The sequence below is a fragment of the Peromyscus eremicus genome, chromosome 2 (assembly GCF_949786415.1).
Source record: "Peromyscus eremicus chromosome 2, PerEre_H2_v1, whole genome shotgun sequence".
NCBI lineage: Eukaryota > Metazoa > Chordata > Mammalia > Rodentia > Cricetidae > Peromyscus > Peromyscus eremicus.
Window position 1 is genome coordinate 129425237 of NC_081417.1, and position 14677 is coordinate 129439913.

The 14677-nt window shown below is 41.7% G+C and overlaps 1 protein-coding gene across 2 annotated transcripts in view; it reads left to right on the forward strand.

Annotated features, from left to right (window-relative positions):
• Tesk2 (testis associated actin remodelling kinase 2) overlaps positions 1 to 14677 on the forward strand; it is a 104287-nt gene that overhangs the window by 46328 nt on the left and 43282 nt on the right. For both annotated transcript variants that reach the window (XM_059254804.1, XM_059254805.1), the window contains exon 3: positions 6721 to 6842. In XM_059254804.1, coding sequence (XP_059110787.1) covers positions 6721 to 6842 — 122 coding nt within the window. The remainder of the gene's footprint in view (positions 1 to 6720; positions 6843 to 14677) is intronic.

A 14677-nucleotide genomic window follows, 5' to 3' on the forward strand; every position in this document is an offset into this window, starting at 1 on the left:
AGGTTTGTTTTGAAATGTGGGCAGCACCATCCCATGGGCTGAATAAAAAGGGGAAAGTAAGCTCAGCCAGAACATCCATCCATCTCTACCTGCTGACTGCAGATGCCATGGGACTGGCTGCCTTCTTGCACATGATGTTGCCACCATGATGGACTGTACTCTTGAACTATTAGACAAAAATAAATTCCTCCTCCCTAAAATTGGTTCTTGTTAGGTATTTGGTCTTAGCAACAAGGTGAGTAATTAATACAGGACTGAAGCTACATCACAGGGACTTTCAAAAGAGGGAATAAAGAGGGAAAGGAACATGCCTCCTTGTTTGTACCTTATCACTTTGGTGGCTTATGCCTGTAATCCCAGCACTTGGGAGGTAGAAGCAGAAGGATCAGGGCTCAATGTCCTGTTCTCCTGTGAAGCAAGTTTAAGGCCATCTTCGACTGCATTAGTCCATGTCTGGAAGAAAAGATGGTCATGGGAAGATGGCTTCGTTAGTAAAGTGCCTGCTGTGCAGTCCTGGGGCCTGGGTTTGGATCCCCAGCATCAATGTAGAAAGCTGGGTGTAGTTGCACGTGTCTCTAATTTTAGTAGTTGGAAGGTGGAAGTGGATGGATCCCTGGAATCTTTCTAGCTAGCCAAACCTAGCCATTGATGTGCTTCAGGCTCGGGGGGATCCTATCTTAAAATACAAGGTAGACTGGAGAAGACACCTGACATGTGTCTTGCTCCACATGTGATATATATACTCATGAAAATGTACACATACATATACCACACAAATCCATCACACACAAGTGAGTTAATCATTGAAAAGCCAGAGAAGAAGAAGATGGTAACAGTCCAATGCTTTTTAGGGTTCTGAACCTTAGAAATGGTCTTTTTCTACACTGGCTAGGTTGCTTTTTGTCAACTTGACACAATCTAGAGTCATCTGGGAAGAAGGAACTTCAATTGAGAAAATGCTCAATCAGATTGGTTTTTAGGAAAGTCTGTGGAGCATTTTCTTGATTAATGACTGATGTGGGAGGGCCCAGCCCACTGGGGATGCCACCCTGAGGCAGGTGTTCATGAGTTGTATAAGAAAGCAGGCTGGCCGGGCTGTGGTAGCACACGCGTTTAATCCCAGCACTCGGGAGGCAGAGGCAGGCAGATCTCTGTGAGTTTGAGGCTAGTCTGGTTTACAGAGCGAGATCCAGGACAGGCACCAAAACTACACAGAGAAACCTTGTCTCGAAAAACAACAACAACAAAACAAAAAAAACAAAAAAAACAAAAAAAAAAGAAGGAAAGGGAAAAAAAAACAGCCTTGGGATGTAGCTCAGTACTCAGTACTCTGAGTCTCAACATCACACAAATCTGTTGTAATTCTGTTATCTGTGCTTGTGAACTGGAGGCAAGAGGAGTTGATTGCCAGTCTCAACTACATAACAAGTTTGAAGTTAATGTTAATACCGGAGATTCAAGGAGAAAGGCCACCAACCAAAGTCATCATGGCCAAATTAATTAAAACAAGCAATTAATTAAAGCAGGCTTTTTTATTTGTGTAACACGGGCTGCCTCCCCCTAAGGTGGGGTTCCAGAGGTCAACATTGGATGTGAGGAAGACAAAGTTTTTATAGCTCAGGGGTAGGGGGTTTCCAAATGGGGGATTTGGCTGGCAAAATAGGCAGGGTTAGAGGAGTAGAACATAAGTTAGTCATAATGACCCCCTGAAGCAAAGGCATGATTGCAAGGTGGTCCTAACAAGGTAGTCATAACAACAAGTAGTAATAACAACCTTTCGAAACAAAGGTAGGGTTACAAGAGGATTATAAAAACTTTTTGAGGGGCTGGAGAGATGGCTCAGCGGTTAAGAGCACTGGCTGCTCTTCCAGAAGTCCTGAGTTCAATTCCCAGCAACCACATGGTGGCTTACAACCATCTACAATGGGATCAGACGCCCTCTTCTCTCTGATGCTCTCTTCTGTCATGCAGGCACTACATGCAGGTAGAGCATTCATATATATAGATAAATAAATCTTAAAAAAAATTTTTTGAAACAAAGACATGGTTGCCATTTCCTGGACCAGGCAGTACAGAATCATTTGTAGTTAAGGTTACAGGTGGGGCATAGTCCAATTCTTGAGAAATAGGTTTAATCATAAACAGGTATGAGCCTAGTTTGTCTTTACTATATATATAAAAAAAAAAAAAATGGCTTAGCTGGGCAGTCCCAGCATTCAGGAGGCAGAGGCAGGCAGATCTCAGCCTGATTTACAAAGGGAGTTCCAGGACAGCCAGGCTACATGGAAAAACCCTGTCTCAAAAAACAACAGAAAAAAACAAGCAAACAAACAAACAAACAAAAAAAGATGGCTTTTGACCCTAAGATGGAGGCAGGCTGGTTCATCACTAACCTGGACTACAGGAGAATCCATCTCAAAACAACAAACAGGACAAAATCTACTCCATGCTGGGAGCAAAACAATAGAGCAGAGATGCTAGTGGCTTTAAAATAAAATACAGTAGAGGACTAGGTTCATCTGTATACGATAAGAAAGAGAAGGTGTAAGTTGACAAAACAAGTTCCACTGATAAAGGAGAGTAAAGGCAGAACTTACTCTATCCAGCTTTATCTGAGTGTTTGTAAGTGTCATTTAATCCTCATTAAGGCAGACATTATAGTTTAAATAAGATAAGTAATGAAAATTTTTTGTCTGAGTTTATCAAATGTTACTGGACTGGACATTGTTATATATTCATGGAGTTTTTTGTCTGAATCTGTCAAATGTTAATGGACTAGACATCGTTAATGTAATCTTGACTGTGTATATTGTATATACTTATTGGATATAATCCTTAATGTCTCATTAAGGCAGACACATGATACTTGGTGGCATATGCCTATAATCCCAGCACTTGGGAGGCAGAGCCAGGCGGATCTCTGTGAGTTTGAGGCCAGCCTGGTCTACAGGGCAAGATCTAGGACAGGCACCAAAACTACACAAAGAAATCCTGTCTCGAAAAACCAAAGGAAAAAAAAAAGAGAGAGAGATCATTTGAACCCAGAGGTTCAAGACCAGCTTGGGCTGGGTGTGGTGGCGCATGCCTTATACCAGGGAGGCAGAGGTAAGAGGATCTCTTTGAGTCTAGGCCACTCTGGTCTACATATTGAGTTCCAGGATAGCCAGGGTTATATAGTAAACCATCTTAAAAAGCGGGCCTTGGGTGAGTGAGATGGCATACCAGTTAAGAGCACTGATTGCTCTTGTAGAGACTGGGGTCAGTTCCCAGGACCCACCAACATGGTGCCTCAAAACCATTCCTAACTCCAGTTTCAGGATATCTGAGGCCCTCTTCTGAACTCTTCAGACAACCAGGTATGCATGTGGTACACATGCATACATGCAGGCAAAACACTTATACAAGAAAATAAATACATCTTTAAAAAATGTTTTTTGAGACAAGCTCTCTATTATGTGGCCCTGTGGTACACATGCATACATGCAGGCAAAACACTCATACAAGAAAATAAATACATCTTTAAAAAATGTTTTTTGAGACAAGCTCTCTATTATGTGGCCCTGGCCCTGGATATGTAGACTAGGCTGGCCACAGATATCCACCTGCCTCTGCTTTCTGAATGCTGGGATTAAAGGTGTGCACTACCTAGCCAAAATAAGTCTTAAAGAAAGAGCAAGCAAGCAAGCGGCACTTCATCTTGAACCCTAGCACTTGGGAGGCAGAGGCAGCAGCAAATTCAAGGTCATGTTGGTCTACAGCTGTGTAGAAAAAAAGAAAAAAAAAGAAGATAAATTACTTATCCCTGACTCTTACTCACTTTATTATCAAATATTCTTTTTTGTTTGCTTGTTTGTTTTGTTTTTTTGAGACAGGGTTTCTCTGTGTAGCCCTGGCTGTTTTGGAACCTACACTGTAGACCAGGCTGGCCTCAAATTTAGAGATCAGTCTGCCTCTGTCTCCCAAGTATTGTGATTAATTAAATATTCTTAGAATTGAACATTCTGTTAAAAATTCAGTGTGTGATAAGTAGTGGTAGTGCACTCCTTTAATCTCAGCACTGGGAGGTAGAGGCAGGTGGATCTCTGAGTTAGAGGCCGGCCTGGTCAGGACAGCTAAGACTACACAGAGAAACCCTGACCTGAAAAACCAGGAGAAAAAAAAAAATTAAAGTAGGGGTTGGGGATTTAGCTCAGTGGTAGAGTGCTAGGTTCAGTCCTCAGCTCTGGGGAAAAAAAAAATTTAAAGTGAACCAAGATATGGTGGCACATGCTTATCGTCCAGGACTCCGTGCAAGTTGGAGATCATTCTGGGCTCTATGATGAGTGCCAGTCCAGTCAGGACTGTATAGCAAGACTCAATTTCAAAAATGATATCACGAGGCCAGTGGCGCACGCCTTTAGTCCCAGCACTCGGAAGGCAAAGCCAGGCTGATCTCTGTGTGTTCGAGGCCAGCCTAGTCTATAGAGCAAGATCCAGGACAGGCACCAAAACAACACAGAGAAACCTGTCTCGAAAAAAAAAACAAAAAGAGAAAAAAAAAAGAAAGAAAGAAAAGAAAAACAACAAAAAATGATAGCACAAATCTCAGGAGTAACAGTTTTCAGATGGCAGGAGGGGAAAGTGGCAGTAGATGGAAAGCCCCACTAAAACACAGATGCTTTCTGTAAATAGTGCTGGAAAAATACTGCCAGTGAGATCTTTGCATATAAAGATCTCTTTTAACTTATCCACACAGGATCTAGAAAGGGAAGCCACTTCCCTTTCATCAATCACGGGATACATGACAACAGGCTCAGTGATGCACTGAGAAGAGAGCTGCCTTCCAAATCTCTAGGAGGATCTAGATGAGGGGAAAGTCTGCCAGCAAAGTTTTGCCTCCGTTTGTTGATTATGGCTTCTGTAGCTTTCGAGCTCTTCTCTTCTGCTGTGGCCACTGCGAACCATCATTGCTTTAAGTACAAGATAAGCTGTGCTGTGTCCTATATTAATGGATAAGTGAAGCAGTTATTATTATTCCATTGAGCCTTTAGAGGGTGAAGACTAAAGGAGATTTAAAGTAAAACTCCTGAAGTTCACAGAACGACAGTAGCTTTGCATTGCAAGTCCCTGCTGTACCAATTCTGAAATTAAAGTGTAGTGTGTGTGTGTGTGTGTGTGTGTGTGTATACAACTTGTGGGAACATGTGCTTTCCTTCCTCTGTGTGGGTCCTAGGAATTGAATTCAGATCATCAAGTTTGACATTAAGCATCTTTACCCACTGAGCCACCACATTGGCCCAGAATTAATTTATTCTTTTTTTTTTTTTTAAAGATTTTGTTTTAACTTACGTGCATCTGTGTCTGTGTATGGGTATGTACATGTGAGTGCAGGTGCTCATGGAGGCCAGAGGCATCAGATCCCCCTGATGGTTGTGAGCCACCCAACATAGAACCTGCGAACTGAACTCTACCTCGGCCTCCCTAGTGCTAGGACTAAAGGTGTGCACTACTACCACTCCTGGTCTAGTATGACAGTTTTTTAAATAAAACCTCTGAAGTGTATGCTTTGAAATGAGGAGATAATTTCCATGAATAAAATGAAATAAATTCTGTAGTGGGCATCTGCTCCTAGGAATGGACTTTCCATTGTGTGTATGGATAATATTGTGAGTGCTATGACCTGTGTTTATCGTGTCCAACTTTAGTATTTACATTATTACCAAGTGTTCTGGGTTGTGTTACTACAATATAAGATTCACTGACCTCTTTTTATGTTTAACTTCTCTCTCTGACCCCTACCCTGTGTGTGTGTGTGTGTGTGTGTGTGTGTGTGTGTGTGTGTGTGCATGGATGCTCATGTGTCTAATGCACTAGGGTTAAACATAGGGCTTTGTGCATGATGAGTTCAAAACTCTACCCTTGAGCCATGCCCAGCCCTTTTTTTTTTCCCTTAAAGATACTTTTTTTATGGTGCTTAGTGTAAGCTGAAAGTATATCATTTTCATGCCTTATAAAGTGTCTTATAAAGACAGTTTTATAGCTCATTGTTACGTAAGGCTTACTCATATTTCTTCCCTCCCTACCACACATAAAAATATACAGAATGGACTGTTTCCTTCTAGTATTGTAAGTCACTAATGTTGGCCTTAAGGAAGTAGCCTAAAAAAAGGACTCATTATCCAGGTGTGGTGGCCCCTGCCTATAATCCCAGCACTTGCAGGCTGAGTCAGGAGGTTGTGTGAAGCTACAGTTAGGCCAGCTACAGAGTGAGTTCCTGGCCATCCAGAGATGCATAGCAGGGCTCTGCCTAATCAGATCCTTGCTGGGTGTGATGGCCGGTGCCTGTAATCCCACCTAGAGGTGGAGGCAGGAGGATAAGGTGTGTAGTCCATCTTCAGTTATATGAGAAGTTTAGGGCCAACCTGGGCCTGTGTCCCAACTCTCCCCTCCCCCCCAGAAAAAACATAATGAAAAAACAAATGATGTGATTAATATTGTATTTCTGACCAGCTCAGTGTGGAACAATTTTGGTCTTAGATGAAATAAATTCATCTTCATTAGTGGAGTGAGACAAATGTAATTTTTTTTGAGACAATATCTCACATAGCTCAAGCTGGCCATGTATTCACATTTCTGCATCAGCATCCAGAATGCAATATTTATTTCATCTAAACTGGTACTAAGACATCCTGGTGTGTTCCACATGTAGAGACTCTTGACATTCTTACTCTAACTTTCTAGGTGCGACACAGAGCTTCTGGTCAGGTGATGGCTCTCAAGATGAACACGCTGAGCAGTAACCGAGCAAACCTGCTGAAGGAGATGCAGCTCATGAATAGACTCTCCCATCCCAACATCCTCAGGTAATGGATTTCCCGTCTCCCCAGGATCGGTAAGAGACATCATTGGAGGCTTGCTACAGTAGCACTTTATCTGGAGGAATCCATCTTGCTGGGGTTTAGCTAGACTCTAGGTCTTCTTCTCCCCATTACAACTTAATTTCCTGTAATGAACAAGTATTTAATAAGTCAACTTCTTCTGTCAAGTTTTCTTTATTCTCACTAGAACATTAGTACTAACTCATTAGAATAACTGTTTCCTACTGTGATTAGTAATTTGTCAGAGATAAAGCCTGGTCTCCATGTAATTATTTAATTTTCTTAATTGCTTTATGAAGAGTTGTAATTAAATCATCGAATAAAAATAACAGCAAAATAATGGCATAAAACTATCCACCTTAAACCATGAGTACTCACTTAGGAGACATAGTTTGCTGTTGAGAATTGTTTTTACATTTGAAAGGCTTGGGAAGCCAGATGACTCGGTGGGTAAAGGTGCCTGACCCAAGCCAAGCCTGATGACCTAAGTTTGGCCCAGGGGTCCCACATGGCAGAAGAAGAAAATATTGACTCTATTTTTAGCTAGACTTTCACTGACCTCTTTCCATACTTAAGATGTAGTACCTGTCTCTCTTTCCTCTCCCTCTTTCCACACACACACACATACACACATGCATTCATGAAATAAATGTAATTAAAAATTTTTTTAAAGATTTTATTTTACTGGCTGGAGGTAGCTCAGCAATTAAGAGCACTGGCTGCTCTTGCAGAGGACAGGGGTTCCATTCCTAGCCCACAGCTATTAGTAAACTCCAGTTCCAGAGGCTCTAACACCCTCTTCTGGCCTTTGTAGGTACCACGCATATATGTGGTGCAAGTGCATATACACAGACAAAATAGTTATACACCTGAAATAAAAATAAATAAAATCTCTTTTTAAAAGACCGAATATCCTTTTTAGTAATAAATATCTGAATATTTCTCACTTTAATCATCTTGATATATTAGTGAGGTAAGTGTGCTTCCAAATGAAATTGCACAGGCAATATAATTTAATATATATTTAAGTAGGATTTATTTATAAGATGCTTGTAATGTCAGAAGTACTCAGGCTGGCCTCAAGATCCTATTGACCCTCAGGACCTGGAGTTACAAGTGTGTATCACCATAAACAGCTTATGTAAAAAAATTTCCTCCCTTCCCTCCCACTTGATAGGGTCTCTGTAGAACTGGCTGGCCTTGAACTCATTATATAGCTGAAACTGACCTTGAACTCCTGATCCTCATGCTTTACCATCCAAGTGCTAGAATTACAGGCATGAACCACCACATCTGGCTGAGTATGAGTCTTTTGCCTACAGGTATGTATGCCAGTGCCTGCGTAAATCAGAAGAAGTTGTGGAATGGGAGTTACAGTATGAGCTTGGAATTGAACCCAGATTCTCTTCAAGAGCAGCCAGTTTTCTTAATCATTGAGCCATCTCTTTAGCCCTTAAAGAAAGGTTGTCCTGAGCTGGGAATAGTGGTGCACACCTTTGATCCCAGCAGACGCAGAGGCAGGTGGATCTCTAAGTTCTAAGACAACCTGATCTACACAGTTCCAGGACAGCCAGGGCTGCATAGTGAGACCTTGACTTCAAAAACAAAACAGAATTAAATTAAACAAACAAAAAGAAACTTCCTATGAAAGAAGGGAAGGAGGGGAGAAAATGACTGAGTTAGTGATTTGGAAAGTCTGCGTGGGAAAGAAGGCTGTGGAAGACCTACTGGAGGGCAGGCATCTGATCCCCTGGCATACCTGTTCATCTCTGCCAGAGCTGCTGCATGCCCAGCAGAGAGGGTGCGCTGAGCTATTGGAGTTGTTTTGTTTCCTTTCTCCTTTTCTTGACCCTAACCTCCTTACTACAGTTTTTTCTTTTATCATCTTCCCTACAAAGATTTCCATTTAGAAGGAAAAGAATAGCAGGATGTGGTAGCACACACTTATCATCCCAGCAATGGGTGGGTAAAAAAATAAATGAAAATGAGTGGACTGGGTAAGGCATTGGGTTGGTGGGTGTATACATTTTGTTTGTATGTATATTTTTATATATAGGTATAGTTAAGATTGGTGGGTTTTAATAGCAGTTGTTCTAAGTTATCAGTTAAATAAACAATGAAGTACTTTGTCGAGCTTGGAGGAATTGATAGTTTGGGCTTCTTGTGAATAGAGTTGTTTATGCCAGGAAGTCTTGTGCTCAGAATCTGTAACCCAATTCCACATCCTGCTAATTTCCATTCCCCAATGGCCTCTCTAAGGACCTGGCCAGCATTTGTTCTCATGTCTCTTTGTTATTCTTCATGCTATGAGGAATTTAATATCTCTCTTGGAATCCTCATACACATTCTACCACTTAATTTTTTTATTTTTATGTTTTGGTTTTTTGAGACAGGGTTTCTCTGTGTAGTCCTGGCTGTTCTAGAACTCACTCTCTAGACCAGGCTGGCCTCAAACTCAGATATCTTCCTGCCTCTGCCTTCTAAGTGCTGGGATCTAAGGCATGCACCACCACCACCTGGCTATACCACTTACCTTTTTCTCTTTATTAAATTTGATTACTATTGTGTATTTGTATGATGTATGTGGGGGGTTGGGGTGTATATACGTTCATGTATGGAGATCAGAGGACAACTTTGTAGAAACAGTTTTCTTCTTCGATGTTTTCATGGGTTCCAGAGATTGAACTCAGGTCATCATTCCCAGTTTTCTGCAGTACTGGGCATAGAATCCTGGGTTTCATGCATGCATATCTATAGGTATAAATAATCTATATCCCATCCCTTCTTTTTAAAAATTTTTTTTACATTTATTAATTTTATGTATGGATTTATATGTATGTGAGTGCCCATGTGACATGCACATGTGTGGAGGTCACAGGACAACTTGCAGGAGATGGCTCTCTCCTTTCACATGAGGGTTGCAGTGATTCATCTCAGGTCATCAGTCTTTGTTGCAAGCACCCTTACCCGCTAAACTACCTTGCTGCACCCCACCTCTGTTTTTGAGACAGGGTCTTGATATGTAGCCAGGCTAGCCTCAAATTTGCAATCCTCCTGCCTCAGCCTTCCACTGAGTTCTTAATTACAGGTATGATCTCATCATACTCAGACTGATCTACTACAAGTTTTTTGTTGTTCTGTTTTTGGTGCTATTAATTGAAAGTAGGACCTCACTGAAGTATTATGTCTCCAGTCCCTGACTGCTAGTGTTTGTTCAAAGTTTCTTCAGCTGCAGCTGGGCATGGTGGTATATGCCTGTATTCAAGATAGAGGCAGAATGATCAAGAGTACAAGTTCAGCTTTGCAGCAAAATAAAATTGCATTTGTTATATTGGAGAATGTGATTTCCACTTATTCAAGTATTTACTTGGAACTACCTAGGTCAGCTGTGGAACAGATTATCTATTGTTGAGTACAAAGGGAGCAGGAACCCATTTTCTCCCAGTCCCTTTAAGGAAGCAAACTATGCATGTAAGAAATAGAAGAGAGCAGCGGTGGTGGTGCATGCCTTTAATCCCAGCACTCAAGAGGCAAAGGCAGGAGGATCCCTAGGAGTTCAAGGCCAGCCTGGTCTACATAGCAAGTTCCAGGATGGCTAGGGCTACACAGGGAAACCTTGTCTCGAAAAAAACAAAAGAACAAAAGCAACAACAAAAAGAAAAGAAATAGATGATGGTGAAGTGTAGCTCAGTGGCAGATGCTTGCCTATGGGCTCAAACACTAGCACAGAGGAGAAGGAAGCGGGCAGGGTTGGGGAAAGACTAAGAAAGATTAGAATCAGCTAGTGCCTTGAGGATTGTTGTTATCAAAATAGCCATCTTTCCAGTTAGCCAACCTGAAAAATCCCAGTCATCTTCAGTATTCCTTCGTTCCTTGGCTTGACCCTGAATCTTGAAGACATGTGCATCTGTTCCTTTTGTTATACTTCAACCTTCACTTTTATCTGGCGTGAACATTATTTTCCCTCCTTGTCCTCGGTTTTCACTCTACCTGATATATAGCTGAGTAGTCTTACCCCCTCTTCCTTTTCTTGTGCTGGGGATGGAATGTAGAGCCTCTTGTTATATCCCCAGTTACCATAGTTTATTCCTTAAAGAGTTTTCGATGACTCAATATTGATTTTAGACATGAATCAGAAATCCCTTAGACAAACCTGATGTTTTTCCTGATTATCTTCCATTCTTTATTCTTTCTTTATTTTTTAATTTTAATTATTTCTTTATTCATTTCTTTATTGACACAGCTAAATGTCAGTGTCCTAACTGTTACCTAGGGCATATTATCCAATCTGTGGACTTCGGTTTAATTGTCAAAGGAAGGATTGGGAATTCATCAATAGTAGTAAGTCATACTAAATTAAATACTGACTCTTAAATGGTGAGGTTTGAAGATGTATTGTATTAGAGTGTATATGTGTGTGTGTGTACAAAGGTGTACAGTCTGTGCATGTGTTCCAGGGTGGGTTAAAGGAGATTGCTCAGATTTTATCATTATAATCCTAGTATCTAGGTGGAAGAGCCTTCAGAGATGAGAGCTCTTAAAGAGTTATCGGCAACTGGGCCTGGTGGCTCAGGCTGACCTGGAACTCATAGCAGTCCTCCTGCCTCACCTTTACAGGTGTTGGGATTTTAGGTATGTACTACTGTCTGGCTCTTTAAAACTTTTTTAATTGTATTTTTTGTTATTTATTTATTGAGAGAGAGAGAGAGAGAGAGAGAGAGTTAGAGTTTCTATTGCTGTACTGAAACACCGTGACCAAAGCAATGTAGGAAGGAAAGGGATTATTTCATTTTACAATTTTCATCATGTCACAATACATCACAGAGGGAAGTCAGAGCAGGAACCTGCAAGCAGGAACTGAAGAAGAGGCCATGGAGGTTGCTGCTGCTTACTGGCTTGTTCCTCATGGCTTGCTCAGCCTACTTTCTTAAACACCCAGGACCATCTGCCCAGGGTGGCACCATCCACAAGGGCTGAGTTCTCCCACATCAACCATTAACCAAGAAAATATCTCCATTCTTGCCTATAGGCCAATCTTATGGAGGTATTTTCTCAATTAAAATTTCCTCTTGCTGGGAGGTGGTGGTACACGCCTTTAATCGCAGCGCTAGGGAGGCAGAGCCAGGAGGATCTCTGTGAGTTCAAGGCCAGCCTGGTCTACAGAGTGAGATCCAGGACAGGCACCAAAACTACCAAGAGAAAACTTGTCTCAGGGGAAAAAAAAATTTCCTCTTTCCAGATAAGTCAAGGTTTATGTCAAGTTGACAAAACCCAACTAATCTAGTGTGTGTGTGCATGCATGCATGTGTGTGGCCATGAGAGAAAGACAAAGACAGACAGACAAACAATTGAGGACTTTTGGGAATGGTTTCTCTCCTTCTACCGTGGGGGTGCTAGGGATCAAATTCAGGTTGTGAGCCTCTTAGCAGCTGAGCCATCTTGTTGGTCTTTTTGATTTTTTGGGACAAGGTCTTAGTACATAGTCTAGACTGGCTTTGGACTCACTATTTGGGTAGTTTGGCTAAAATGTCAAGGTACTCTTGCCTCAGCCTCTTGAACGTTTTATGAAAAGAGGCTGGGCATGGTCAGGAACACTTGTAATCACAGTACTCGGGAGGCAGAAAAGGAAGATCGCTGGAAGTTCAAGGCCAGCCTGGGCTACATAGTAGGACCCTGTCTCAGAAGACAAGCCAGACATTGTGGTGCAGTCCTGTAAACACTGCATTTGGGAATCGGTGGTGGGGAGATTAGGAGTTCAATGCTACCCCTAGCTACATAGTGAGTTTGAGGCCAGTCTGGGCTACTTAGTGAGTTCTATTACAGCCTGGACTACAGAGTGAGATGCCTCACAAACCAACCAACCAAAGAACAAAATGAGGAGGGTAGTCGGGCAGCAAGAAGTCCCAGGATGTAGCTGAATTATCTCAGTACTTTAAAATAAGGACTAAGATTTCCCAATGAGTTTGGGTGTGGGATATTAATGCAAGGGATGGAGGTGTCAGGGTTGACTCTTAGGGGTTTTACTTGAATAACTGGAAAAATTGCGTCACATTGCCAGTAGCAGTACTGGGGAAGATCTTGTGGGGAACAGGTTTTGGGAATGGGAGATCAGTAGATACAAAATTGCAGGTGGATAAACAAATCTGGAATTCAAAGGAGAGGTTCAGGACCTCTACAAATAATGTAGCCTCTGTAATCTCCATTTTCTGATCTCAAGTAGGGAGCCATAATAGTACTGTTTATTATACTAGGTCGATGGTAGGATTAAGTGAAAAAATGTACATAAACAATTTGAGGGGGGCACTGAAGGATCACTTGTTGGTTAAAAGCACTTGTTATTCTTGCTGAGGAACTGGGTTTGGTTCTTAGCACCCACATGATGACACACAACTGTCTCTAACTTCAGTTTTTTGTTTTCTGGGTTTTTTTGTTTTTTGTTTTTTTTTGGTTTTTCAAAACAGGGTTTCTCTGTGTAGCTTTGGTGCCTTTCCTGGATCTCACTCTGTAGACCAGGCTAGCCTCAAACTCACAGAGATCCACCTGGCTCTGCCTCCCGAGTGCTGGGATTAAAGGTGTGCGCCACCACCGCCTGGCCTTGACTCTCTTTTTTGGCTTTCTCAGGCATTGTACACAGACATACACACAGACAAAACAAACATTCATATACACATAAAGTAGAAATAAGTAAATTTAGGCCAGACATGGTAGTGCATACCTTTAATCCCAGCATTTTGGAGGCAGAGACGGGGAATCCCTAAGTTCGGGGCCAGCCTGATTTACATAGTGAGTTCCAAAACAGCCAGGGCTACACAGAGAAATCTTGTCTTGACCCCTGCCCCCAAGGGGGAGAAAAAAAAACAAAACCAAAAAACAAAACCTTACAACTTTACAAAAGAGAAGAATTTGAGGAAGAGGGCTGACAGGATGTCTCAGTGGATAAAGGTGCTTATTGCCAAACCTACTGACCTGAGTTCTATCTGTGGAACACACATACATTGTAGAAGCAGAGAACAGACTCTCAGTAATTGTCCTCTGACTTCTACGTGCCCCCTCCCATCATTAAACAAATGTAAGTTAAGAACAAAATAGAGGGGCTGGAGAGATGGCTCAGCAGTTAAGAGCACTGACTGTTCTTCCAGAGGTCCTGAATTCAATTCCCAGCACCCACATGGTGACTCACAACCACCTGTAATGACATCTGGTGCCCTCTTCTGGGCAAATACAGAACACTGTTTACATAATAAATAAATATTTTAAAAAAAGAATTTGAGGTAGGCTGTGGGTATAGCTTAGTTGGTACTGCACTTGTCTGGCATGCAGATGGCTGTGGTATGGGTTCCCATATGCAGATTCCCCAACATAAACCATGTATGTTAGAGTGGATCAGCCAGCAGGCAGTGGAGATAGGATTAGGGGTTCAGGATCATTCTCAGCCACGTAGTGGTTCAAGGCTAGCCTAGGCTGTGTCCTAAACTGGTCAGAATGTTTGGCATTATTATTCTTGCCTGTGAATTACTTGAAGAAGTGACTATGTTTGTTTCTGTAATTCAATTTCTTTTATCCCCCTGAAAAATTGTGCCTAATATATATGTACAAGCAGTAAAACAAAAACTAACCCCCTAAATGTACCCAGCAACCAACCAACCCTGCCATTTACTCGTTGTGTGCCTTTGTACAAGACACCTAATCTGTTTTCAGTTTCCTTGCCCGTAAAATGGAAATAATAACATTTAGTGCCTACTACCAATGGCTTCTTTTTTTTAGATTTATTTATTTATTATGTATACAGTGTTCTGCCTGCATGTATGCCTGCAGGAAGA